Here is a 26270-nt window from a genome sequence, read left to right as displayed (position 1 = left end):
TTTATCTTTATTCACGCATTTAGTCGACGTTAGCCCGACTTGTCTTAGTAGTCAGTCTCAAGTCTCAACCGCGACGCGTTCGCGAACTGAGTTCCTGCGAAAAAGGATCCAGAATGGGTTTGGAACTAGTCTGGTTAACGTCGCGCGTCGACTAAATACGTCAGTAAAGCCGGTTTCTTCTACAGATACAGGTCTATTGCGACACTCCTTGGTATATCCCTATAAGAAACGTACTTCGATGTGATACTTACGCAATGCAAAAACCTCATCAAAGTTGGCATAGCAGTTAGTGAGAAAAATTGGAATAGACTAGTACGCGATAGCAGGGAAATAAACTTAAAAAATAATTTCTAAATCCATGGTAGGAGGCTTCAAGGAACTTGCATCCAAGGCCGGAAATAAATTTAAAAAACTAAAAATTTAAAAGTCTGTGTGACTATGGTCTGTGGACCTATTTTAAGTTCAGTGGTAGTAGTCTGCGGTTTTGTCTATGGTATAGCTAGATCCCAGAGCGAGCTGCCTGGAACTTGGATACAAAAGTCAAAAATTTGTCTATGGTAGAAAAAATGGCTGGCGTGTAATTTTTGTAAAATTTCTAAGTTTGTTAGCGTACGAATTTTAAATGGTGTGCCTGCAAAAATGTCGTTTTCGGATTTGTATGCTAAATACAATTGTACTTATTGTCAGGAAGAAATCAGTGGTGTGCGTGTGAGATGTGCGGAATGTAAAGATTTTGATATTTGTTTGCAGGTAAAATAGCATCGTTGCCATTTTTGTTTACTGTTTTGGCGCAAATTTTGAAATGCAGAAGTTAAAATTGTGCAATTCTCTTTCAGTGTTTTTCCCTTGGCGCTGAAATTGGGCCGCACAAAAATGACCATTCCTATCAGTTTATGGTAAAAATTATTCAGACCCATGCAACTTTTAATAGGTCTTGTTTGAAAATAAAGTTTCTTGAATTGTGTCTTTAATTTTTTAGGACTCAGGAGCATTTGGTATATTTTTGGGTCGAAGTAGTTGGTCTGCAAATGAGGAAGTTAGGCTATTAGATGCTATAGAACAATTTGGTTTTGGAAATTGGGAAGATATATCAAAACATATAGAAACTCGCTCACCTGATGGTAATCTTTTATACTTATTTTGAATCTAATATTTAGGTAATGATAAAGCTGCAAGCTTATTATTATGTAATCAAGACTTAGGTAATTCCTATGCTTTACTCTGCTAATTTGCATTGAATTACCCTACCCTATAGTACACAAATCATTTCCTCTGGAAATAATTTCTTTTTAATGGATTGAAGGTAATGATTATATAGAGATTTAGCATTCACAATATTAGCACAGATTATAAATTGTTCTTGTAAGCAGTTTTATTGTGATACAACATACTAATCGGCCTTAACTTAATTTCAGAGGCAAAAGATGAATACATAACAAGATATTTGGAGGGAAGCATAGGACGTGCAACATGGGGCAATGTAGAGAGCACTAGTCGTCCATTGTTACATTGTGCTGACAGAGATGAGGGGCCTCTTAGTCCTAGTGCCATATCCAGATTACAGCCGCTAGCTGTAGCAGCAGACGAAGCTGCACAACTCGGTTATATGTCAAATAGGGATGATTTTGAAAGGGTAAAATATTAGTAATATCTCATTCACTTCTCTTGAAAATTTCCGCTTCTTGCATTAAAGCTTTCTTGTCTCCATATATTGACTGTTTGTATCAAATTCATTACTTCACGAAAAGGAAGCTCTTAGGTACCTTTCAATTTAGCAGCCCATAAAATATTATAATAACATTTTGCGTACAACAACGTACAATGTTTGCTGAGATTGGCTGACGTGGCCGAAATTCGGTTAGCAGGAATTAATTATTAATATAATGCTTACATTTTGAGAACTCACTCGCCATTCTTGCTCTATGTGTAAACTGTCCTACCTTTACTGACCTTAGAATATGGACTAAATCCGTACTTTAGACATGACAGTTGACACATAGAGCAACAAAAATGGCGAGTGATCTCTCAAAATGCAAAACATTATACAGCAATTTCAGTATACATGAACCATTTTATTTCAGGAACATGATCACGAAGCGGAACAATTAATATCCACCTTATCGATCAACTCAGAGGATGATGAATTAGATGTTGGTGAGTTAGATACCATAGTATAGTGCGTGCAACACAAGTAGTCCCCATGTTGTAGTCTAGTGGGAACAGCGCCGACGGGAGTTGGTTCCACAGTTTGCGTGTGTGTAAAAAAAGGATCTGTCATAACGGGCGGTCGAAGTGTATCAGGCACCCAGGTGGTGAGGGTGAAACTGCTTATTGTTTTGACGACCTCCCTGGCGCAGTGGTAAGCGCTGTTCTCTTATTAATGAAAGGTCCCTGTCTGATTCTTGACAGGGATTTGGAGTTTTTGGTCTGGTTTGGTGGGAGGCTTAGACTGTGGTTAGTTACCACCCCACTGGAAAAACCATGCCGCCAAGCGATTTAGCGTTCTGGTACGATGCCGTGTAGAAACCAAATGGGGTGTGGGTTTAGTAAAAACTGCCATACCCCTTCCAGGTTAGCCCGCTTCCATCTGAGACTGCATCATCACTTACCACCAGGTGAGATTGCAGTCAAGGGCTAACTTGGATCTGAATAAAAAAAAACTGTGACAATTCTTCTATGAATTTCCTCATTCCTGATTTAAATAATCAGAATCTAACTAAATCTCTTTCAGCGTTAAAGCTAAGTCAAGTGGACATTTATACGCGGCGGTTACGGGAAAGGACGAGAAGAAAAAGGCTGGTGCGAGATTACCAATTAGTTTCAGTGTTCTTCAATAACCAGAGAAACAAACAGAAAACACTTGGAAAACTTGCCAAAGAAAAAAAGTAAGTAAAGTTTGCTAATCTCCAGTATATAACAATCGTCTTTATCTAAAGAAAAGTTATATCATAAAAATGAAGAAAATGGGTATTTTCAAAATTGGTTCAGCACATTCTAATGAATCGCCGTGAAAGCCGTGATAACCTAGTGGTTACGACGTCCTATTCGGGAGGTCGGGGGTTCAATCCCGGGCATGCACCTCTAACTTTTCGGAGCTATGTGCGCTTTAAGACATTCACTCGTTTTAACGGTGATGGAAAACATCGTGAAGAAACCTCCATGCCTCAGAGTTCTCCATAATGTTCTCAAAGGTGTGCTAAGTCTGCCAATCTGCATTTTTGGCCAGCGTGGTGGACTATGGCCAAACCCTTCTCATACTAATTACTGAGAGGAGACCCATGCTCTTTAGTGAGCTGGCTATAGGGTGATGATGATGATGATTGAATATATACAAAACTTGGATGGCTCTTGCTAACTTCACTTACAGCTTTATGATAAGTTACAGTAGCCAGCAGGAAATATTGAACATCAACCTTTAGAAAGAGGTTTCAGCTTCGTAGAGTGTTGTCTCTGTTATTCATACCTATGTGACATTTTGTCAGTCTCAATGAGACCGACAATGCTTTACGAAACCGCTATCTCTTTCTAAAGGTTGATGTACCATATTTCCTGCCACATTCTGTACCACCACTAATACATTTGTCATAGATAGCTAGTTGATGCCACAAAAAATTAAATCATTTGCTCGCATGCCAGAAATTGATATTAGCTTTGATTATAAAAATTTGTAATTATTTCTGGCATCATCATAATCGTCAATTTAAAACGTCCACTGCTGGACATAGCTCTCCTGTAGGGCCTTTCGTTCGCCACACATTCAGTCTTGCGCCATCTGAATACAGCGGCTCCCTGCGACTCGCGACTGCGAATTTCTTACAACAAGATAAGAAATAGCTGACATAAATCGTTTCCTCGCGTCTGGTGCTTTTCCATCAATGCTTTAAAGGAGTCACTTGATTTTAAGTGATTATAGTGATTACCGTCGCCCATGAACATTGCACACCACCTATTTGTCCTCCATGGATTGCTTCAGTCAGCCTTTCGTTTTTTCGTGCAGTAGGAGAGACAAGTATGCAAAACGCATTTTAATTGGTAGAGGATTTTCTACAGATTAAGTTATTAATGATTAGGTTATTAATGTTTTTTTAAGCTTAATGATAATTTAAAGTGTGTATTATTTAAATTAAGCTTGACTTAGTAGATTCTATAAGGTAATTAAAGAAGATGATGATGTTTTGTACAGTAATTAGTTAATGCTGTCTTTAGTAAGTATTAAATAATATTTTCAAAAATAATACTTAATAAAGATTAATGATATGAATGATTGTAATAGTTATTATCATTGACATTACAATATAATCTTCGGACATTAATAATATAATTGAAGCGAAGGTCTCTGAGTCTACTTAGTGAAATTGCACTTGTCAGTCTGTCTGCCTGTCAGAGCCTTATAACTTCTAAATTACTGAACGTTATTCCTTCAAATTTAAACATAATATGTCAAAATGATGGCCTTCAGCCATCATTTTGACATATTATGTCGAATATTGCATAAAAAATATAAAATTCTTTATTTTAGGATAGCTCCCATCTGAAATGGGGGGCTTTAAAGTGGAGATTGATTTAGAGGTTCTAAGTCAAAAACGGAAACTGAATTATAAATATATTAGAAATAATTATTAGAAACTGAAACTTGTGTCTAATTTCAGTTATATCCTGTACTTGAACAATAAATACTAAATTTAGATAAATACTGTGGCTAATTCCATTGTACACAATCTCTAAACTAAACTAAAATGGCACCTCTAAATCTATTGCTATCCCTTTCATAATGTTGCTTGCGGAAAAGGATGGCACTAAATTTAGACCTGTTAATTTAGTTTAGTTTAGAGATTGTGTACAAGAGAATCGGCCGCATTATAAAGAAACGAAATTGTTTCATTTTTAATGGGTGTGAGTATTTGTAATACAACTTCACAATAATGTTAATCTAGATGGCGCTGTCAACATTATTGTGAAGTGAATCAACTTTTTGCGTCTAATGTTAAAATTTAACTATTACAAATAATAGTTAAAACGATCTTATGGGAATTATGGGACGCCGCGAGGTGTTAGTCCGAGGCGAACACCTAGTTAGTATTGTGTGGTTCCGCAGAGAATTCCTCGAGCGCCTCCGCTGGACGGCGCAGTTCTACGGGCGCAGCGAGCAGGCAGGCGTGGTGGCGGGGCTGTGGCGCGAGCGCGAGCTGCGCGTGCGGCTCGCGGAGCTGCACCGCTACCGGCTGGCGGGCGTGACGCGGCTGGAGGAGTGCGCGCACTACGAGCAGCACGCCGCGCACCGCAAGCATCCGCACCACCTCGACGTGAGACGCGCGATGGTATTCCGCTTGTTGCATTGCATACGACGCCATCGCCCGATGTCACTATTCGAAACAGCTGTTTTGTTTGGCGGAAATGAAGTTTGAGCTACAGCTGTCAAGTGTCCACTATCAATCCATTAAACATGACACTTAGAGCAAGGGTGCACCACGGTAAATTTCCGTACGCTGTTTCCCCCCGCAAAATCTGTGAACTTGTCGCGTACTATACATGCAAACGGCCCGCTGCTGGTAAACTCATCCACGCGCTTAAACCACTGAGCCGATTTTGATGAATGAGGTGTCAATCGATAGGTAATCGTGAGTCGTGTGGTAAAGAGTACTTACTCACTGCATACCTAGTCAAAAATAGCAAAAGCACCACTATATCTTAGAGATCCAAGATTTGACCATCAAAAAGAGTAATTTATTACCTATTTTGAATAAATCATTTGACTGACTTTGCACTCCTTCGTTTTGTTTCACTCATTCAATAATGTTGAAACAACAGTTAGGGAACTTGTAGCAAAACGTCGAGGCTTCGACGTCACTGGCAGGCGTCAATGTCCATACATTTGACGCTAGCTAGCCTATGAATCGCCTATTTTTACCACCTAATATTTGACATATTATCGTCGATTCAGGATCACACCGAGAGTTCCATCATTCTAGTTCACTCTGATAATGAAGCAACTCTAGCGCAGTGGTGTGCGATGTGTTCTTATTTAACTCTTGTTGAATCGAAAATAATTTAAAAAAATGATATCCATATCGTGGCGTCGGCGTCGTGACTAATTACTTACATTTTTCATTTTCATAAACTGTTTCGATGTCTCTGATTTTATAATTTGAAATAATAGTACTGATTCTAAGCACAACTAAAATTTAGAGTATTGGCGTCTTTTTCTTACCAATATAATAAGACAGACAAACCTAATTTAATTTAGAGCTGTCAAACCTCGTGACCTTTAGCTGCCAGCCGCGAGCCTATTGTTTAAATTTGTAGTGCACTAAAATTTTGTCTTTAAATGTAAAATTCATGTTCCGTCCTTTTTTTGCCATATTGAAAAGAAAAAGATGCTGATACTCTAAATTTAGTTTAGAGAAAGACAACAGAATCGGCGCCAATGTATTTCTTTATTTTTTCGTTGTTCGTAAGTTTTTTTTAATTTAATTTCGTCATGTTCCGTGTTTTTTTTTATTTGTCTTTGCTGGTAGGTTTTATTTGAGGCCATCATCATTACATGACTGGTGGTTGGTCTCAATGTTCCGTGCTTCATATCGTTCATATGCTTTGAGCTTAAGCGGTTTCGAGTGTAGACATTTTTGAAGTATGTTTTGCATGGATACCTACATAAACAATGTGAAGTAGCAGCATGCAATTGAATCAGCGTTTAGTCCATTTACTAATGCACACGTTAAAACTTTCCAAAATACAAGAACTTATGAACCTGCGTCGTCTCTCGTCCTCATTGCTGAGAGCCGTGACTCCATTAATTACATAATGGAAGGGGTTTTCTTGAAATACGAATACGGTGGGCTACCAAACACTTCCATACGGAAATATTTTAGCTTTAAAATTATTTCCTTGAAATATTATGTAGATTATTTTACCGTAGGCGAGTCTTCTCTTTTTTAGAAGTTTTCAACGAATCTCGATATTTTAACAATGTTTGATTTATTTCAAACAGTTAAAGTAGGAAGATAAGCTATAGTTAAATAATATGGTGACATAACTGACTGACGAAAAGTTCCGGTACTCAAAATATGTACTTTCTATTGAAAAATTGTGTATATTGATGGCAGAGTTAGTTGATAAGTGTGTTTACTAACATAACCCGTTAGGAAAGCACAACAGTACACGGTAGGTGGGTTTGATCCCGTATAACGATTGTATTCGCCAGGGCAGCAGTGGGTGCCTGGACACGCACCTGACAAAAGACCAACCTCTGACCAGCACGCAGCAGCTAAAAAAAAGGTATGACATTTGTTTCATGAAGTGAAGCTTCTTAACAGTTAGTAATGAATACTAAATTGTATAAGAAACTCTTGAAATCTAAATATATAAAAGGAAAAGGTGACTGACTGACTGACTGATCCGTCAACGCACAGCTCAAACTACTGGACGAATCGGGCTGAAATTTGGCATGCGGATAGCTATTATGACGTAGGCATCCGCTAAGGAAGGATTTTTGAAAATTCAACCCCTAAGGGGGTGAAATAGGGGTTTGAAATTTGTGTAGTCCACGCGGACGAAGTCGCAAGCATAAGCTAGTATTATTATAAATCTCTACAAATAACGTTATGCCGTTCATTACCTTGGAGTCACCGTGAGCATTGGTTGTACAGAGACGCAGAAAGCGGCTCAAGTTCCACCAGCCCAAGGTGCACACGGGACGGAAGTACCGCATGTGGCTGCTCCAGAAAGAGCTCCTGCAGCAGCAGCGGCGCCGCATGCTCGACGCAGCTTCTGACCACTAACGAGATGCAGGTAACTACACTTACTAAATTGTGCCATACAAAATGACAGTTATTTTTTGTGCCAATTTGAAGCGCCTCATATAGCGTAACGGGCTGTATAAAATGCTCCTTTAGTCGACGCATTTTAAACTGAGACGTCGAGTTATCTGTGTGTTTCGCTCGCACTTACCTACGACCTGTAAATGCAAGCGAAACAGACAGATAACTCGATAACTCAGTTTAAAATGCGTTGACTATGAAATGGTTGTAACTATGTTGACAAATGTCTCATCACTAACATTTAGTTCCGAGCACGCTCACAAGACGCTCACTGCTGCTATTATCGGCGAAAATCAAGTTTCTTCAAAATCAGGTCGGCAATCGCAGTTCCAGCGTACCTATAGTATGCGACAGGTCGACATGGGAATCTGGGTATCAGGCATGGGGACGCCCCGCACATCCGCGCTATCCCGCACCATCAGGTTAGGTTAGAATAGGTTAGGTTAGGTGTGCGGGGCGTCCCCAACCCGATTGCCGTTTCGACCTTTCGCGTACTATACTTGTGTTAGTAACAAAAAGGAGAATAAAAGGGCTTAATTTTTCGTTATAGCTTTGCAGCGCGCTCAACTTACCTCCAACGCAGTACGTAACAATGAAGGGTGTGTTGTTGCGGCGTGCGCCCTCGCACGACAGCGAGCTGGACCTCGCCATCCGACACTACCTCCACAGCGCCGGATGGATACGCAACTAGTACTAACTACCCCCTGGCGACGGTTACGGAGCTCTAAACACTAGCATTCATGCAGGAATCGTCCTTATCCCGTTCAGATATAGTTGTAAATAGTTTGTTAGGTATATTCGCGGCGCAATATGTAATAACTCTATAATGCCCGCGACTTCGTCCGCGTGGATTTAAGTTTTTAAAAGTCCCGTCGGAACTCTTCGATTTTCTGGGATAAAAAGTAAGCCTATGTCCTTCCCTGGGATGCAAGCTATCGCTGCACCAAATTTCATCAAAATCGGTTGACCGAATGGGCTGTGAAACAGCTAGCAGACACACTTTCGCATTTATAATAATAGTATGGATATAGGACGTGTTGCTGCGGTGCGGTGCACAACAGCGAGCTCGACCTCGCCATCGACACTATCTCCACAGGGCTGCATACGCATGTAGTACATGCGCACCCGACTGCACTACTTGGCGACAGTCACGGAGCTCTAAATACTGCACGACCAAAACTCTTAGGCGCCATCTCCACGGACGAGATAATCGTGGCGATAGTCTCGCTTTTCCACTAAATTCGATACAACTCTTATAGACCAATCTCCACAGGGCGATACGATACAGTACGCTATACTAACTTCTTTCCGTGGATAGTATAATAAATAGGTTTGTGTCCCTTTTATCGTCGGGTTTTGGTCGAGTAGTAAAATAGAAAAAAAGTCTATGGTGCGAGGTTCATTAGTGTGAGTGAAAACGAACGCTATAAAATATGAAGTTAAATTTTTCCGCGCGTGTGTTTATGCTGACTGTTATATAAATTATTAGGAATAATCTTAAGATTATTTAATTATGTAATATCATTATTGTTCCAATGTGTGAAATAGTAAATTTTGATGTGTACTAGTCTATTGTGTACACAAAGTTCAACAACCAAGGACAACCGCCACAACCAAACAATACATGCTTTGTTGCACGTTAAATTAAATGCAAATTGGGATGAAAAAATAAATTATTTCTTAGGAAGCATTAAATCTAAAATTCGTAAAATCAAATCCGCTGTTAGTTTTAAATTTGCTAACCATTTTAAATTATCAATTTAACTAAAAAAGTACGTCAAATGTCGTCAAGCGTTTATGACGTCACATCTGTGTATTTTATACAAGCTCAATTACTAAGCAAACGTTTTGACGTTTGATAAAAAGTCGCTGATTTGAGTAGTAGTCATCATTCCTATTGCGCCTAATGTGGTCTAATAACTTGTATCATATCTACCACTAACAGTTCTCCTAGTACGATTTACGTCTCAAATATGTATCTCTTATGGTTTACGTGAGTTTCGATAGATATTGTGCGTACAAAATGACTTCTTACGCGCCATTTTAACTTTGTATCAATTGTCATGTACGATTTTAGTCCTTATTAAGGTCAACCGTGCTTTTGACATGACAGTTGACCCATAGAGTGAAATAGCCATTTTGTACAGACTATAAACATTAAACACATTTTAAAAAGTTTTTGCTAGGTAAGTAAGAACTCGAAATTTGTTTTCCACTAGAGGTACTGATCTGATAGGAAAATCGTTGCATGTGTTGTGTATTAGTTAGTTAGTATAATAAAACAAAGACAATATAAATAATTATTATGTGAAATTTCTGACATGTGTAATATTGGATTCTTATTTGTCTAGATTGTACAACTCAGGCACATAACTGGATACAATATATTTTGTAAAATTGTGCTGTAAAATTAGGCACTATAGAAAATATATATAAACTTGTAAATTAATTAGGCTTAACACTATAGAAAAATAGAAAAATGTATAAACAAAACAAGTTATCATAGAGCGTTGCGTGACATTATACTCCGCACGGTGCGGGGAGATAGGTGCGGACCGCACCTATCTCTACGTAAAGTAATTGACAAAACGCAATAATATAAAATGAAGTGATCGGTAGATTTAAGTAATTTGCTTACACGTATCTGCATATTGTTAGAATGGGGATGATGACTAGGTCAAAAATAAATTATTTCTTAGTAATTATTAAATAGAGGGTCTCCCAAAATTCCTAAAATCCACATTAGCTGCCAGATTTAAGTGAACTAACCATTCTTAATTATTATCGATTATTAATTATTAAAAAGTATGTCCAATTATGTCAAATGTGTATGACGTGACATCTGTATTATATCTCATACAAGCTTTTACTAAGCTATTTTGACGTTTGATAAAAAGTCGCTGATTTGACTAGTAGTCATCATTTCATTTTATTAAATAATTCACATATAAGTTTAGAAGTTTGTACGCGAATACAGACGCATATTGCTCCACGTTTTTTTTTGAAATAGAAAGTAATGTTCTAGTTATACCTTTCCTTGAATGAATTTAAACTTATTTGGTTACTCGTGGAGATCTAAAATTATAATTAATTGCAAATGCGTGTATGATCATCTTTACATATTATAGGTATTTAATGTTATAGATTGTAGAATTATGTAAAATATAGATAAATTAAAATTGAAAACTCATTTAAAACTTTAAAGTAAGTAATAAATGTCATATAATAATAAAGTTATTATTGTTTTTATAAAATAGGTACTGGTATTATGTAGTTAGTACATTTATTATGTATTACGATTATTGTATACGTGGTTTCCTTTATTTTTGAACTACAGAATGTAGCTTCATTAATAATATGTAAATAGTGCTTGTTAGCTAATTTTAGTTTAGTACGGCATCAAACCGTTAGAGCGGTTACGCACTCATCCGATCAGAGTCTGTAAAAATAGGGATATGAAAAACTCGGACCGAACTCTGATAATGCTTACGCACTGATCCGGTCTCTGATCCAAATCCAAGCTATTCAGTGGACATCTTTGACATATCTACGTCATATGTCAATTTGAATCCGAGATTTGTCACAGATGACGGAGAGATCTCGGATGACGGAAGATGAATGTATTGCGTAAGATATCATACAAATAGTTCTATGACTACTTCGGAACGTATTTTCATGGATCCGGATCGAATGCAGTGCGTAATCGCCCTTAACATTAGTAAAATTATTGACCCACATTTTCTTAAATAAAGGCAAGAGTCAGACGGTCAATAAATGTAGCAATATTCGAGATATCAACATGAATTAATAAGCTATCTAGCTATTTGTGATGTGCTAAAAATTGGAGTTTTAAAATTCATTTAAGACCCGCTTGCGCAAAACCGTTAAATTGATTAGGGCTATTTATATTTTCAAACGCTAAATAACAGCTTTATATTGAAAGTCGTTCGTAATATCAAATATAAACGTCTCAGCGCATAATGGCCTTTTCTCAAAATGTCCTTTCCCATAACGTCCTTTTTGTAATTTCTTGGAATGTATTTTTCTCAAAAAGTCCTTTCTCATAGTCCTTTTCTCAAAATGTCATTTCTCATAATGTAATTTTCTTAACATGCTCTTCCTCAAATTCGTACCTATGTTAAAATTTATTTGACGATTGAAAATCAGCATCACAAGTTTATTCCGAAATAGACGAGAGACTTACCTCATAATAAAAGAAGATTTAGCTGAACTAGATTTTGCGGGCTCTGCAAGTGGACCAAAGAGTATGAAAATATTAAAAGTATTTTAATAGTAAAGGTCTAAGCGTTCTTACGCTGCGCTAGGTACGACAATATGGATAGATACGGAGTAGGTACGACAGTACTGCAACGGGTGGTGTTGGAACCGCTGACCTTTCGGAATTCAGTCTGCTCCTCAACTGTTGAGCTTTTGAGGCTTTACTTTTGAGCTAATTTGTTTCTTTCGTCTATGTTGTCCGCTGTATCACGTATCTTTTGATCGAGACAGAATTTGTTGCAATTAGTATAAATAATTTTCTTTACCGCAGTAACCAATTAAAGTTATATTTTTTTTTTTGGTTGCATTAAAGATCCGTGATTAGCTGTCGTAGGTACGACATGGTTTCTTCATGAAATGTACCTATTACCTACTATACTATCAATAAAAAATACACGTTATTTATATATGATTTATGCACGTCAAATGCGTGACAGAAATGTGTTTAAGCCATTTTTAGGCCTTGTGTAATTTTTTTATTAGTAATGAGTAATGACTGTTAAATACTTAAATTATTATATTATACCTATTAAATTTTGGCTCAAACTGTACATACCTAAATGTTAAAGTACAACTGTTATGAAAGGACCATGGGCATTGTATGAACCCTGGGGCCACTTTGTTCAACAGTGATAAGACCCATGTTATACGGAAGCTCGAAGGAAAGTTTATATGTAGCGCGAAATTCATGGTTTAGTTGGTACGTTTAAAAAATATAAAGTAACTAAGTACCAAAACACAATTTTCGCGCTGGATTTGAAATTAGCTGCCATATAATGAAATGAAGTACACCCCAAGAGCTTTCATACAATAGGGATCTCATGTTGGACAATGTTGAAAAATTGGGCCCAAAATGACGCATGGTTCTTTATCCATTGTAATCAAATCCACCTTCGACATCTTTTAAGTGATTGCAAGGAAATAAAATATCGATTGACACTACGCATGTATTATTTATTATTTATAGTGAGACTAGCTTAACCCCTCATTTAATCCACTTAGGGATGGAATTTCGAAAAATCATTTCTTAGTGGATAGCTACAAACTCTTTACAAAGAATATACCCTCCAAATTTCATGTTTAGGACCAGCGCGGCGGTTTAGGCTGTGCGTTGATATATAACTCAGTCAGACAGGACTTTGAATATTATATATACAGATAAGTTTTTATTTCACTTTTGATACTTTCGGCCTCGGCATCTCTTCTTCTGTAGCTGGTAATGGTCTTGTTTGAAACCATGCATGTCGTAGTGCCTGCAAGAAACGTATCTTAAAATTGAGTAAGCATAAAGTGCTTCCGCGTCTTGATGACAGTCAAGCGGCTTGATGGCAGGCGCGTAATTTTGTTATGCTTGCTCAAGCAACTTGGTACGCTCGTCAAGCAAAAAATATAAAATCGAATCAATCATGGGCAAGCACGGAAATGCATCAAGCATCAAGCAAACACTGTAAACGGTCAACACGCTTGGCTCAAAATCTAACTGCTTGTCATCAAGCCGCTTGATCGTCTCTGAAGCCCTAAAGAAATTCTATAGATAGTACTAATATTTAGTAAAGATTTTATTATTAATACGCGGTATTCTCAGCTTTTGCAGATACTGACCATTTCTTTGCACGAGCACACACGTGTGCGTGCGTATGAGTGACAGATAAAAATACGACGTGTTAATCGCTTTGTGTCTATATTTCAACTTCAAAGGCCTACTCCTTACAAGTTAGCCCGCTTCCATCAGACTGGATCGTCACTTAATAGTACCCTTAGGTGAGATGGCAGTAAAGTAAGTACCTTGACATCCAATAAAAATAAAAAGTCTATTATCTTCTAGGTTAGCGTACCTAAGTCTTTGACAATGTTAGAACTTGCTCCAGTTCAAATCCTGTGACTGATTGATGATAAGAAATGATCTTGTATTTGCAGATATTATTTCGCGACCTTAACGCAATGATCACATTCACGATAAGCCCAGTATACGGAGACCTTAGATTGCAAGAGAATGTCTTAGATGATATTACGGTGAATTAGCACGAACACCACAAAGTTAAGTGTAATAGATGTCTCATCATCGCCGTCCCTGGAGTTTAATCCCGAGGCTATCCAAGAGAGCCCTGGCTGGATGTCATCACTCACTTATACCTACATGGCGTTTTGTCAACGACAGAGACAATGCTCCACAAATCTGCTACTTCCCTTCTGAAATTCGATGTACATTACTTTCTGCCGCGTACTGGACACGAGTCAAAAAAGATTTAAAATTATTACTATTACCTCTTTAGCCGATATCCTCTTTTGTTCATCGTAAAGAATGAATGATTTTATCAAGTCGATAGCATCAGGGTCTACTCCAGGCAGAAGTTCGGTCCATGGCATGGGTGATGATTCAGGAAAACTTATTTTGTGATAGTCCGGAAGCTCCGAATGTCGTGGCCAAGTTTCTTCTGTTGGTGTTCCCAAGCGTTGGAGTACTATTGCTAATTGCTCAATATCGGATTCGCCCTGTAGGATCATATTTTGTAATAAAATGAAATGAAATAAGTTTACATCCATGTCGGAAACTTGAAGGTACCTACCTATACAATAATGCGTCCGAACTAATAAAGGGAAAGGTTCCGTCATGTTGTGACATCTTATATATTATAGTTTAAGACTTTGTTAAATATGGTATCTAGGTACCTACATAAAAATGTATTATCATCATAATTATCATCATCATCAACCGATATACGTCCACCGCTGGACATAGGTCTCTTGTAGGGACTTTCACACGCCACGGTCTTGCGCCTGAATCCAGCGGCCCTCTGCGACTCGTCTTCACTTCAGCTTCGCAACCCGTTGAGCTATGTCGGTTACTCTAATGCTCCTACAAATCTCTACATTTCTGATTTGATCAAGTAGAGAAACTCCAAGCATAGCTCTCTCCATCGTCCATGACGAGCTTTCTTTATGAGGCCCATAGTTAGCGACCCATATGTAGTCTCGGATCCATATGTCATCACTGTCAACACGCACTGTTCGAAGACTTTGGTCTTCAAGCACTGATGAATTTTGGACAAGAAGACATCTCGAAGCTTCCGGAACGCTAACCAGCCGAGTTGGATTCGGCGGCTGACCATAAAAATGTATAAACGAACAAATTCCAAGAATAACAAAAACGTACAGCGAAAAGAGGTTGTTTTGTGATCATTTCCGCGATGATGCATCCAACAGCCCAAACGTCCACTTTTTCACTGTAATATCTTGCTCCATATAACAGCTCTGGGGCGCGATACCACCTGAGAAAATTGGATGTCATTAAAATCAAAATTAAGTATTTTAAAAGGAATTAAATATCACTTACTTTAACGGTGTAGAAAAACATCGTGAGGAAACCTGCATGCCTGAGAGTTTTCCATAATGTTCTCAAAGGTGTGTGAAGTCTGCCAATCCGCACTTGGCCACCGTGATAGACTATGGCCAAAACGCTTTTCACTCTGGGAGTAGACCCATGCTCTGTAGTGAGCCGGCGATAGGTTGATCACGATGATGATGACGAATCTCAAAATTACGATTAGAAATGGCCACAATTTCGAAAAGACTTGGATGGATACCTTGTTGCCACTTGGTGCGAGTAGGGTCTTCCGCCATCAGGCCAGGAAAGACGTGCGAGACCTAAATCTGCAATTTTAAGTATTCCTTCGTGGTTGATGAGTAAGTTTGCCGGTTTTAGATCCTGAGAACAAAAATTACTTTCGTAAAATAAAATCAGTTTTGTATCTATGTTGTGTCTATGTTGTATTCTGAGTTTTGAGAACTGATAAGATACGAGGATCGTATTATACCTGTCATATACCTTCTACCTATACCTACCTACCTGTTTGTAATTTTTATCTACGACGCTATCTACCTATTCCTACTTCGCTGGCATTTAAGGTAGGTAGTATGCTTTACTACTGCACATATTTTGAATCCTCCAGTGGTTTTACCCTGTGCATGACGTAATGAGCGTGCATATATCGCGTCCCCTTCAGCAACATTTGCGCGTAGGATTTGACGCAAGGAAGTGTCAACTCTTGCTGATTGTGATGCAACATTTCCCACAGTCCAGAGCACATGTATTCCAAAACCAACACAAGGCTCATACCTCGGGGAAACATATCGTACAGTTTTATCACCTGAAACAAACAGGTACATTTTATTCTGTCTATCTGAACAGTACGGCGGAAGCACCGCACATTCGCGCTCGCCCGCACCAGATTAGCGCGGGGGCTGTGCGGGTGTGCGAGGCGTTCCCTCCCCGATTGCAATCTCGATGCGTAAGGTCATACCAAAATGCTTATCTCCCAATGGTGTCTGTACATTATTTTCTTCTTATTTAAACCATTTTTTTTGACAAATTTCTTTTAAACCAATCAAATCTAGTCTGTAATAGAGGTTTCATTACGTTTAATACGGAGCTATGCCTTCGCCTCCAGTGTTTAAGACGTCCGGCCTTCTTATTGGGCGGCTCCAGGGTCCGGGGTTCGCTCCCGGCCACGCACTTCTAACTTTTCGGAGTAATGTGCATTTTGAGCAATTACCGCGGGCCGAAGTCGCAGGCATGATCTAAGGTACTTAATATGATTTTATATTACTAACATATTTACAACGCAGTAGCTGGAGGGCTTTGATCTCCCGCATCACATTAACGGGAATACCGTCCTCGAGGTTCTTGATGAGTATTTTCTTCAAAGCCACTTCACGCCCCGTGGGCAGGTGCTGCGCTTTGAACACGAGTCCATGTGCCCCTTCTCCTATTCGACCGACCACCGAGTAATTGGTGATATCGCTCATGATGTGTTCAATTTGCAAATTTGCAAAACAGTTGTAAAATGCATAATTTTCAAGGCAATGTTATTCAATTTTGCCCAATCTTTGACATTGTTTTCACACCGGTTGCTATGGGAAACGGGAATAGAGAAATGCTCAGAACAAGGAAAAAGAATCTGGCATATCCATGAATCTATTACCATATATTCTTATATAATAATCACCATAATCACAGATTAGAGATTAGGTACTCCTCGGCATAATATTTGTTTAGAACCTACCCTCATGATTTGAGCCTTAGCTATTCCTTAGCTATAAGTACCTGTAGTACCTTAGGTAGGTATCTATAGTATAGCTACCTTAAGTACTTATACTTTATAGTATCATCAGATAAGTAAAGGGTTCGCTTTACTTATAGAAGGTACACGATAGGTCGAGATCCATCCCCACGCCGATTGCCAGGACATCCCAGGCAATCGGGATCGGGACGCCCCGCACACCCGTACAACCCCCGCGCTAATAATAATAATAATTAATGAAATATTTCATATTTCATTAATTTTTATTATTTTCCTACTTGAACATAAAGAAATAAAACAGGTACCTATACAAAAATTTATAACATTTTCGTAATAATGTACCTACGCTTTACGCAATAAAAACATATTTACACAGATGCGGTGAACACACTAGATACAACGATGTTACAATTTCCAAAAGGCATTCTATGTTCCAACGTTGTCGTGAGTGATTCACAATGGTGTTACATCAGGTTATCACAGTGTTCTTAATTTGCTATTGTTGTGCAGTGGAAAGTGCATCAATAGTGGCGCTTTTTTCGTCCTTATCATTTTCAGATCACCTCGTATTCAGAAATTATGTATCTCTCCTCACCCAGAGAGGTCATTCAATTATTATGATGACACCGTACCCAGGTCAATTTGCATATCCAGATGCGGAAAAAATTGTAGAGTTAAATGTTGGACAGGAATCATCAGTTTACTGGGAACAATATAAGGCTTTAATGACGAATACCGATGACTATTATACACGTATGAGGGCTATTAATGACTTTTCGATAAAGTTAGCAGTGGCACAGTTGAAATCTAAACCGATGACGGCGTTACTTGCGAATCCAAATGTTAAATTTGATCTGGTCATCACGGAAGCAGATGTACCGCTCTTATATGCTGTTGCTGATAAATATCAAGCACCCCATATTGCTATTACAGCTTCAAGTGGCAAGATACATCAATATGAATCTAAAGGATCACCAACCCATCCCCTTTTATATCCAGATGTTAACTCTCTTAATTATAGAAATCTGAGTAGCTGGCAGAAAATTGTTGAACTAAACCGTCACTTTCAAACCAGACAAGAATATTATAATACTTACCTTCCTCTTTGTGAAGTAGCAGCAAAAAAGATTTTTGGTTTGAGAAGAAGTCTCCAAGAAGTTGAAAATGATATAGACTTACTGTTCGTAGCTAATAATCCGGCTTTAATTGGGAACAGACCTAGCCCTTCCGCTGTCATTTATGTTGACCGTATGCATATTAAACCAGGATTTGCGCTACCAGAGGTAACTAACTGCCTAAACTACTAAAAAATCTTGCTTTTTTGTTCTCAGGTTGTTAGTTGTTACCTAGATTTAAGTTTATGACTATGATTTTTGTAGGATCTTAAGGCAGTATTAGATTCTGCTACCAAAGGTGTTGTTTACTTCAGCTTAGGAGCATTCCAAGAGCCCGAGCATCTATTGCCATCACTCCTGCAGACTTTGGCAGATACGTTTAGAGCTCTTCCTTTCCTGGTTTTGTGGAAAATTGGTAACACTACAATGATAAATGACATGCCAGACAACGTTATCAGTAATTCTTGGTTTCCGCAGCAAGAAATTTTAGGTAGGTACTTAATTTTTCAAAATATTTTTAGATTAAGTAGGTAGGTACAAATAATTTATAATCTAAATAATATCAACAGTTATCTCTGTAAACTTTTGTTACAGCCACACCCAAATGTTAAAGCATTTATCACAACGGTGGTGCGAGGTCTCTCGAGAAGCTGTGTTTTATGAAGTACCAATAATCGGTCTGCCAATTGTTAGATCTCGAAAGGTATTTATTCAAGAGATTACCAGGAACAATGCTGGGGAAGTTCTAGATCTTTATTACCTGGAAAAGGACGAACTCAAAGAAGTTATTTCGTCAGTTGTTACCGACGACAAGACGTAAGTGATTACAATGATAGGGTGAATTACCTTCAATACCTACCTATGAAAGATTAATATTAGAGTTATATGACGTAGGTATTTAAGTTTAAATTGTTTTTTTTTCATCTACAGGTATAAGAATGCAATGTTGAGCTTGAAAAGAATGGTTAATGATCCCCTTTTGTCAGGTCCTGATACCGCTGTGAGGTGGACAGAATCGTTTTGCGAAACGGAGGTGCCAACGCCTACTACAGTCACCGGCCGTTGGACTTAGTTATTTTAAACATTGCGTAGTAGATATTATGGGTATTCTAATTAACTATTGCTAGTGTTTTTCTTTCATTGATTTACTCTATCTTGAAAACTGCCGTAAAGCGTTTACGTGTTCGCTTTTCTAGAAAATATGATGAGTCTGGAAAATTCAAGGCAGTTTAAAGTCATTTATTTCATTGCAATAAGTAGGTAGTTACCTACCTACATAATATAATGGGGACCATGTTAACTGTAAAATAAATAAATTACCTAAGCCGAATTAAAACGAGTCAAGTTTATTTAATATTTCCCAATTCCTATCCTCTAACTTTCGGAGGTAGGTATGTGCGAGTTGCTAACGGTGAAGAGAAACGTAGTTAGGAAACCAGCATCAAAGGTGTGTAAAGTCTGCCAATCCGAACTTGGCCAGCGTGGTAGACTATGACCAAAACCCTTCTCACTTTAGAAACCCGTGCTCTGTAGTGATGGGTTTGATTACGACGACGCTGATGATTCCTATCAATTAATAACATGCACCGAGCAACTAACGCGTATAACTCCTTACGCGCCATTTTAAACTTTTGGTCAAATTTCATTTTGAATTTATTTACCTCTTACCACTCTACCTTTATTTTAAAGGTAGAGTTCTTGGATGAAGAATTTACTTGCTTTCCACGACGAATCTACAGATTCGGGTGCATCCACAGTTACTTTCTAAATCCATCGTTTTCATAGTTTTCGAACGTTGTCCTATTGTCTATGGTCGCGCCACAGACAAGCAACATGACAGGAGCCCGGCAGGAGCCCTCATATTTTTTTGACATTGTTTTATTTACTTTCTGGTCGGTGTTTACGTGGTGTTTACATTGCTTGATCGTTAGAAATAACAATTATTGACATTTAATTTTACTGGTGAAAACAATCATAAATTAATGTGTTGTGTGCAAATATAGAAATCCGAAACTTCTCAAGAATGTCTATAGACCAACATGTTCAGGACTTTACTGTGGACGTACAGAACTAGAGGACGGCTCGTGGAGTGACTGTGGCGCTTGTCCTAGAGGCTTTCGCACTAACGCCACTAGTTACTGTGTAGAATGTTCCGAGGAACCGACTTTGTATGATTGGCAATACCTTGGCTTTATGGTGTTGTTGCCACTGGTTCTTCACTTGTTTTTCATTGATATGGTTGCAGCAGGGAACAGGTAAATATATTTACGTTATCCAAGCTAGATTGATTTTGAAGATAACAGCTACATAATCTTTAAATAATAGAAAACTAACCTGCAGTTCATATTAATTTTGTGTGTATTGTTAGATAGATATAATATTCATATTGGTCTGAAGTCTATAGACATAATTTCTAAACTTCTATGTGGATTTCAATACTGTTCTCTCCATCATTTAGACCACTCTATGAGGATAGTTTATTATAATATATTGTACATATAAGTTATATTGTGTAAGTAAGAGTATTTGTAAATAAAAGATTGTAAATCTAAAAGTAAGTTCAAGGAAAAATAGTATAGTACAGTAGGCACACACTTTAGTTTAGGAGTGGTCAGTTGTGTATAAAATACTTAATATTTTTATATTAATATAATTTTACATTACAGAAATTAACATAGTAGCTCAGCTATCGTGCGGCATTTTAGAGGTGATAACTGGAACTCTAGCTGCATTGATAATTCTGCCGCCACAGGATCTATTGATGTAGCATGTGTGCTCACCCAAGGCCCTGTCCGAACTGGTACACTCTGCTGCACAAACCCACAGCCAGATTACAGAGAGACGCTGCACTGCACACAAGAAGCTGTGTATCCATTGTAAGTTAATTAATCAGTCTGTTAAATACCACATAAGTTAAGTTTTTTTCAAAAATACTTGTTATTGGTGCAAACGCTTCCTTTTTTTATTATAGGCAAATGCTTGACCAGAACACACCTTATGGTAAGTGATGATGTGGCCTAAGATGGACGCGTTTGCGTAGAAGGTGCCTATCACTCTTGTTTAAAGATACCCAGATTATAATTGGTAGGAAACACTGATCTCAGAAGAGTATTCCAGACCTTTTGTTTTAAAGATGACCCAGGTTGTAATTGTTAGGAAACACAATCCTTAAAGGTAAACACATATTCTGAGTGAAAACCATGCGAATCAGGAACATTCTTCCTCTCAAACAATATCACAAAATACAGTATTTATACAAGCAAAGCAAGCTCAATAATATGTTCTAGATTCATTCTAGAAAAGCATAATATCATGAAATTTTATAAAAACATAATATTTAGCTGTCCAACTACACATGTTGTAGAGGAGACGATAGATAATATATCATTGGACAGTTACCATATGGCAGTAAACATAAAGATGTCTAGATAATTTAAGTAATTCTAAATGGGTCTAAAATGAAGCAAATTGTTTAATACTTTGCATTCCAAAAATTATATACTTCAATGTAATTTTAGTTTAGCTTTTTAGTTATTTAATTGTTATTATTTGCAGATACACTATAGTCCTTCTAATATATGCATTTGGTCTTCTAATGACGGTTACACTAAGGCCCCCCTTGCTGGCCTGGTACAAGTCCAATACAGGCAAGAAAGCAATATACTGTGCCTTGTATTTCTATCCCATACTTGTGCTTATACACACTGTTGCTGCAGGATTAATATGTAAGTAGGAATAAACTATTAACTTGCAGTTTCGCTTTTGTTTGTTTTAGAATGTATAGTCTGCGACAGGTTGAGATGGCAATCAGGGTATGAGGCGGGGATATGCCCCGCTCACCCGCGCTCGCTCGCACCGGGTTAGCGCTGGGGGTGTGTAGGTTTGCAGGGCGTTCCCTCTTCGATGGCCATCTTAACCTGTCACATACTATATGTAGTTTAATATATAAAGACATGATGGATGGATGATGCCCATGACCTGAATCTCCCTGAATCCGGGGGATTCAGGTTTTTAAGAATCCCTTTTCACTCAGAGAGGAGACCCGTGCTCAGTAGTGGGTCGGTAATGGGTTGTTCATGATTCATGCAGTACTTACCCAATAATTTGTTTTTGTTTCAGATTTTTCATTTCCCTACATAATCATAATTATATCAATGATGACATCAGCATCGCACTTTTCAATCAAAATAGATCAATCAGCTCCAGCCTTGCTATCAGCTTCACTTACAAATGTACGGAATTTGATCATACTTATCGGCCATTGGTTGATTCATGCATATGGCATCATATCTTTGACGGGGTTCAAGGAACTGTGGTATCTGACTTTAGTACCAGCTCCAGCATTATTTTACATACTCACAGCACAATTTACAGACCCAATGAAGATTCATAATGATTGACTAACTGAATGCCCAATAGTGAAGTTGGTTCTGATTTGACAATATCATTGACATTATGGAGTCATAGTGGGAAAGGAAGGTGAAATAGTTGATCTAGATAAGAAGAGAAAGGTTTTAACTTATTAAATGTTATTAAATGACTTTTTCACTTCTCATGCTCTTATGGTGGCTGTAAGCGGACTAAAACTGCTTTTCATGCTCTTGTGCGTAAAGTGTTTATAGGTAATCAAGAATCTATCTGATGACATATATGACACAAAAATTTTTTTTTCCTCACAATCGAAGTGAAAAACAGAGTGTAGAACTCGGTCATATAACCCATTTTGTCCTTTACTTAAATATCTGCCCTCGCCCTCGCCTTCGGCTCGGGTAGATAAACGTCTCGGATAAAATGGCTTGCTTTATGCCCTTGTTGTACAATCTACTATTTGTATCAATGTTTGTTTATACTTAGTGATGTTTTAGTTTAGTGATTGTTACTTCTTTATTGAACTTGTACCTAGTGTAAATAATTAGTTTTGATTATTACAACATAATATATATAATAAGCACAATCATGTTTTATTTAATATTTACCAAATCGTTTCTGTAAATTATGTTCCTTTATTAGTGTTTGAATACGGAACGCAAAATAGGTATTCCGTTCGCAAAATCGCTGAAAATCTACGAAACCAGAATGCAGCGCGAAATCGAATAGAACGCGTAGTGGAATAAGTGCTTGAAGCCGCGCAACGAGCTATGAGTGGTTAGAAGTGGTCTGAGAACGCAAGTGCATATTATGTAGGCAAGGTAACTGCATGATATTTCGGCGGTATCTAAGATTTATCTACCAATAGATAGATTTGTATTGAACTTTTTGACTAATTAATTAATAATGCCTTGTGCTTGACTGCAATTGCACCTGTAAACTGTAAATAATGTAGCCTTGTAGCACTACTAAAAACCACATATCAATAGATAGTAGACACATATAAGAAGAAGAATAATGTAGTCTTTTTGACGATCTCTCTTTCCCAGTGGTGAGTGAAATGGGAGGTTCTGGGTTCGATTCCTAGCTGGGGCAATTAATAAAAATTTGCTCAGGTCTGGTCTGATGCCTTTGGCCATGGCTAGTTACCTCTTACAAGTCTGCTGGCGTGCCGACAAATACGTTTGGGTACGATGCCGGTTAGATACTTAGACACCATCTTAAATAATGCATCATCACATACCACTAGGTAATAGGTGAGATCGCAGTTAAGGGCTAATAAGTAAGCCCTTAACTGCGATCTCACTCTTTACCTAGTAGAATTTTTTCGGTGTTAAGACATTTAAGGTGTTAAGACAGAGTCTGATTTCGAAGGTTGTATAGAGTTTCGCATGATCAGCTTATCGATTTGGCATCCTTCCATTTTGGTTCGCTATTTATTTTTAAAGCGTCTTATCTTGTTACGGTAGCAATAGCTGCAGATGTACCGAACTCGTTTATACTTTTTTGGGGGAACGAGGCGGAGGAAGAACAGGAGATTTACCTATCGCACAGAGAATTCAACCTCAAGAGTGCGCATATACCTACAAGGTTTTGCATGAAAACAAAGTCGTAAAATGTTGGCGGGGGACAGGGGAGAATGCTTTGTTGTGCAATGTGGGGAATGGGCGTACCAAACGGGCGTCGGCCAACTTTCATGCTAAGAAACTGCCTATAAGCTTGGCGGTCGCAGGTGTCCTAGCTATTAGGAGTCTAGTCTAGGTGGTGGTCTGTGACCTATGTATAGTTACTAAGTAGGTATACCTACGCTACAAAAATAAGCTCATAGTTCTTTTCTTATCTGTTTTTTTTTTTTTTAGAAAATCTTCTAGTACCCTCAGATTACAGAATGAAATGTTATCTCGTACCTATAGTTAGACGCCATATTTGCTCGTTTTATTTATTATAGCTGATCCCCGCGGCTTCGCCCGCGTAGATTTAGGTTTTTAAAGATCCCGTATAGCCTATGTCACTCAGGAATAATGTAGCTTTCTACTGGTGAAAGAATTTTTAAAATCGGTTCAGTAGTTCTAAAGATTACCCCCTACAAACAAACTTAACGACATTACCTCTTTATATAATACAACGGGCCGTGCAGCAGAAATCGTAATATTTTAATTTCGCCATAACTTCAAAACCAAACGTCCAATTTTAATCATTCAAAGACCAAATATTATCTCCATAAACTGTTCTTAGTGATGAAATCATTTATTTTGATAAGGATTAATAGCATGAGTAAAATAAACGCGTTTAAATGTAGTCCAAAAAAAATTCAAGATTTTTAAATAAAAAAATGGTTGCTGTGCCTCACTCGACATAGATGGGTATAGTGTGTCGCGGACTTTTTTGTAGATATTTATAAGATCTACAATTAATTAGAACATTTTATGGTTCTATCTTTTATAGTTTAGGCAGCGTACGCAAAATAAGTAACTTTTCTGGTTGATTTTTTACACCTTGTGTCCGAAAAACCCAAATATCTTACGGAACCCTATTTTTTTCCAAAATAAAATATAGCCTATGTTACTCGTGGATAATGTAGCTTTCGAATGGTGAAAGAATTTTTAAAATCGGTCCAGTAGTTTTTGAGCCTATTCAGTACAAACAAACAAACAAACAAACAAACAAACAAACAAACAAACAAACAAACAAACAAAGTTTTCCTCTTTATAATATTATAGTGTAGATTGTCTCCAAAACAAAAGCTCTCAAACAATCATCAATTAGGTATAGGTAGCTAAATAGGTAGAAGTTCCAGGAATATTAGCTACTTTTTGGAATGAAAATGAAGATTAATGATTCACGAATGAAAATAGAGAGGTCGAAAAAATATTTTTAAGCCGGGTTGACACGATACGAATACTCTCGGAAAACTATTCGCTGACAGGAATATGGAAACAAGTGAACCGATTAACGAGTGCTTTGGACGCTGATGTCTAATGAGATTGAACTATGGGAGCTGAACTTTTATGAGCTTAGTTCAGCAGAGGCGTCAAATGAAAAATCACAAGCATCGCGCAGTAAAAAGTTAGATCCGTCGCTTAACCTTCTTGAGTTCAGCGAAACACTTTTTACACCACTACGGCAAAACCAAAAGGAAGGGTTTTGATTTTAGCAGTATGTGTGTATGTATGAATGTTTGTATCCACATTTTGTACCAGCTATTCTTTGTGTTCCACCGTAGCGCCTACACTACTGAGCCGATTTTGATGAATGAGGTGTCAATTGACTCGTTTTGGTCTGGGTGACAGAGTCTCCACGTTATACGAAAAAATTTACCTGACGGATGTTACATCAAAAAAATGTTTCGTCGTCTGCTAACGTAATCAGCGTTTCTTTGTGAGCAGGATGCGGCTGAATCGTAGTGTTGAGTTGATTTACATATTTTCAGTAAAAATGCGTTCCGTGCTCAACTTGCGTCTCTATCAGACTGGCTCTTGCGCCAGATCGTTTAAATACTTTTCGCAGCAACGGTTAACACATTCCCACTAAACGACCGCTAGTCGGTCGTGTGATCGTGTCAACCCGGCCTTAATACAGTAGATTCATGTTAACAACGCTCGAGACAAAGA

The 26270-nt window shown here is 38.0% G+C and overlaps 4 protein-coding genes across 8 annotated transcripts; 3 read left to right on the top strand and 1 right to left on the bottom strand.

The window, feature by feature from the left end:
• Nucleotides 1–536: 536 nt before the first annotated feature.
• On the top strand, nucleotides 537–13039 carry Ada2b (Transcriptional adapter 2B). 5 transcript variants are annotated; one of them, XM_034978396.2, is made up of 10 exons: nucleotides 537–750; nucleotides 837–896; nucleotides 980–1121; nucleotides 1416–1633; nucleotides 2082–2154; nucleotides 2732–2885; nucleotides 5096–5303; nucleotides 7202–7275; nucleotides 7647–7788; nucleotides 8368–13039. In XM_034978396.2, the coding sequence occupies exons 1-10, from the start codon at nucleotides 640–642 to the stop codon at nucleotides 8506–8508; spliced, it is 1323 nt and encodes a 440-aa protein (XP_034834287.1). In that variant the 5' UTR covers nucleotides 537–639; the 3' UTR covers nucleotides 8509–13039. The 5 variants fall into 5 exon arrangements, with proteins under 5 accessions (XP_034834287.1, XP_069360814.1, XP_034834288.1 ...); XM_069504713.1 differs by having other exon boundaries at nucleotides 5096–5318; XM_034978397.2 differs by having other exon boundaries at nucleotides 7207–7275; nucleotides 8368–8508.
• A 4-nt stretch (nucleotides 13040–13043) lies between these two features.
• On the bottom strand, nucleotides 13044–16918 carry LOC117990903 (cyclin-dependent kinase 20). The gene is made up of 6 exons (XM_069504717.1): nucleotides 16707–16918; nucleotides 16055–16243; nucleotides 15680–15801; nucleotides 15250–15364; nucleotides 14361–14588; nucleotides 13044–13348 (listed from the first exon to the last, which is right to left on the bottom strand). Exons 1-6 carry the CDS (start codon nucleotides 16899–16901, stop codon nucleotides 13262–13264), a joined length of 936 nt encoding a protein of 311 aa, XP_069360818.1. The 5' UTR covers nucleotides 16902–16918; the 3' UTR covers nucleotides 13044–13261.
• A 668-nt stretch (nucleotides 16919–17586) lies between these two features.
• On the top strand, nucleotides 17587–19043 carry LOC117990898 (UDP-glucosyltransferase 2-like). Its single transcript, XM_069504716.1, has 3 exons — nucleotides 17587–18459; nucleotides 18556–18781; nucleotides 18886–19043. Exons 1-3 carry the CDS (start codon nucleotides 17635–17637, stop codon nucleotides 18900–18902), a joined length of 1068 nt encoding a protein of 355 aa, XP_069360817.1. The 5' UTR covers nucleotides 17587–17634; the 3' UTR covers nucleotides 18903–19043.
• Nucleotides 19044–20130: 1087 nt separating this feature from the next.
• On the top strand, nucleotides 20131–22831 carry LOC138403571 (JNK1/MAPK8-associated membrane protein). Its single transcript, XM_069504718.1, is given in 5 exon segments — nucleotides 20131–20560; nucleotides 20970–21107; nucleotides 21109–21167; nucleotides 21847–22016; nucleotides 22411–22831. Coding segments are annotated over 4 exon segments (558 nt in total). The 5' UTR covers nucleotides 20131–20560; nucleotides 20970–21059; the 3' UTR covers nucleotides 22692–22831.
• Nucleotides 22832–26270: the final 3439 nt, after the last annotated feature.

Source organism: Maniola hyperantus, chromosome 18 (assembly GCF_902806685.2).
Source record: "Maniola hyperantus chromosome 18, iAphHyp1.2, whole genome shotgun sequence".
NCBI classification, from domain to species: Eukaryota; Metazoa; Arthropoda; class Insecta; order Lepidoptera; family Nymphalidae; genus Maniola; species Maniola hyperantus.
Note: the sequence above shows the minus strand (reverse complement) of the source record. Positions and strands in the feature narration are given on the sequence as shown.

Bases quoted from the DNA above. Each gene is read 5' to 3' on its own strand.
- Ada2b (XM_069504713.1), top strand. From the start codon at position 640: ATGTCGTTTTCGGATTTGTATGCTAAATACAATTGTACTTATTGTCAG. The intron at 1,122-1,415 runs GTAATCTTTTAT...ACTTAATTTCAG, and splicing joins AGAAACTCGCTCACCTGATG to AGGCAAAAGATGAATACATA. The intron at 7,276-7,646 runs GTATGACATTTG...TTGGTTGTACAG, and splicing joins ACGCAGCAGCTAAAAAAAAG to AGACGCAGAAAGCGGCTCAA.
- LOC117990903 (XM_069504717.1), bottom strand. From the start codon at position 16,901: ATGAGCGATATCACCAATTACTCGGTGGTCGGTCGAATAGGAGAAGGG. The intron at 16,244-16,706 runs GTTAGTAATATA...TGTTTGTTTCAG, and splicing joins AGCTACTGCGTTGTAAATAT to GTGATAAAACTGTACGATAT. The intron at 14,589-15,249 runs GTACGTTTTTGT...ATGATCCTACAG, and splicing joins CAAAACAACCTCTTTTCGCT to GGCGAATCCGATATTGAGCA.
- LOC117990898 (XM_069504716.1), top strand. From the start codon at position 17,635: ATGGTGTTACATCAGGTTATCACAGTGTTCTTAATTTGCTATTGTTGT. The intron at 18,460-18,555 runs GTAACTAACTGC...TGATTTTTGTAG, and splicing joins CAGGATTTGCGCTACCAGAG to GATCTTAAGGCAGTATTAGA.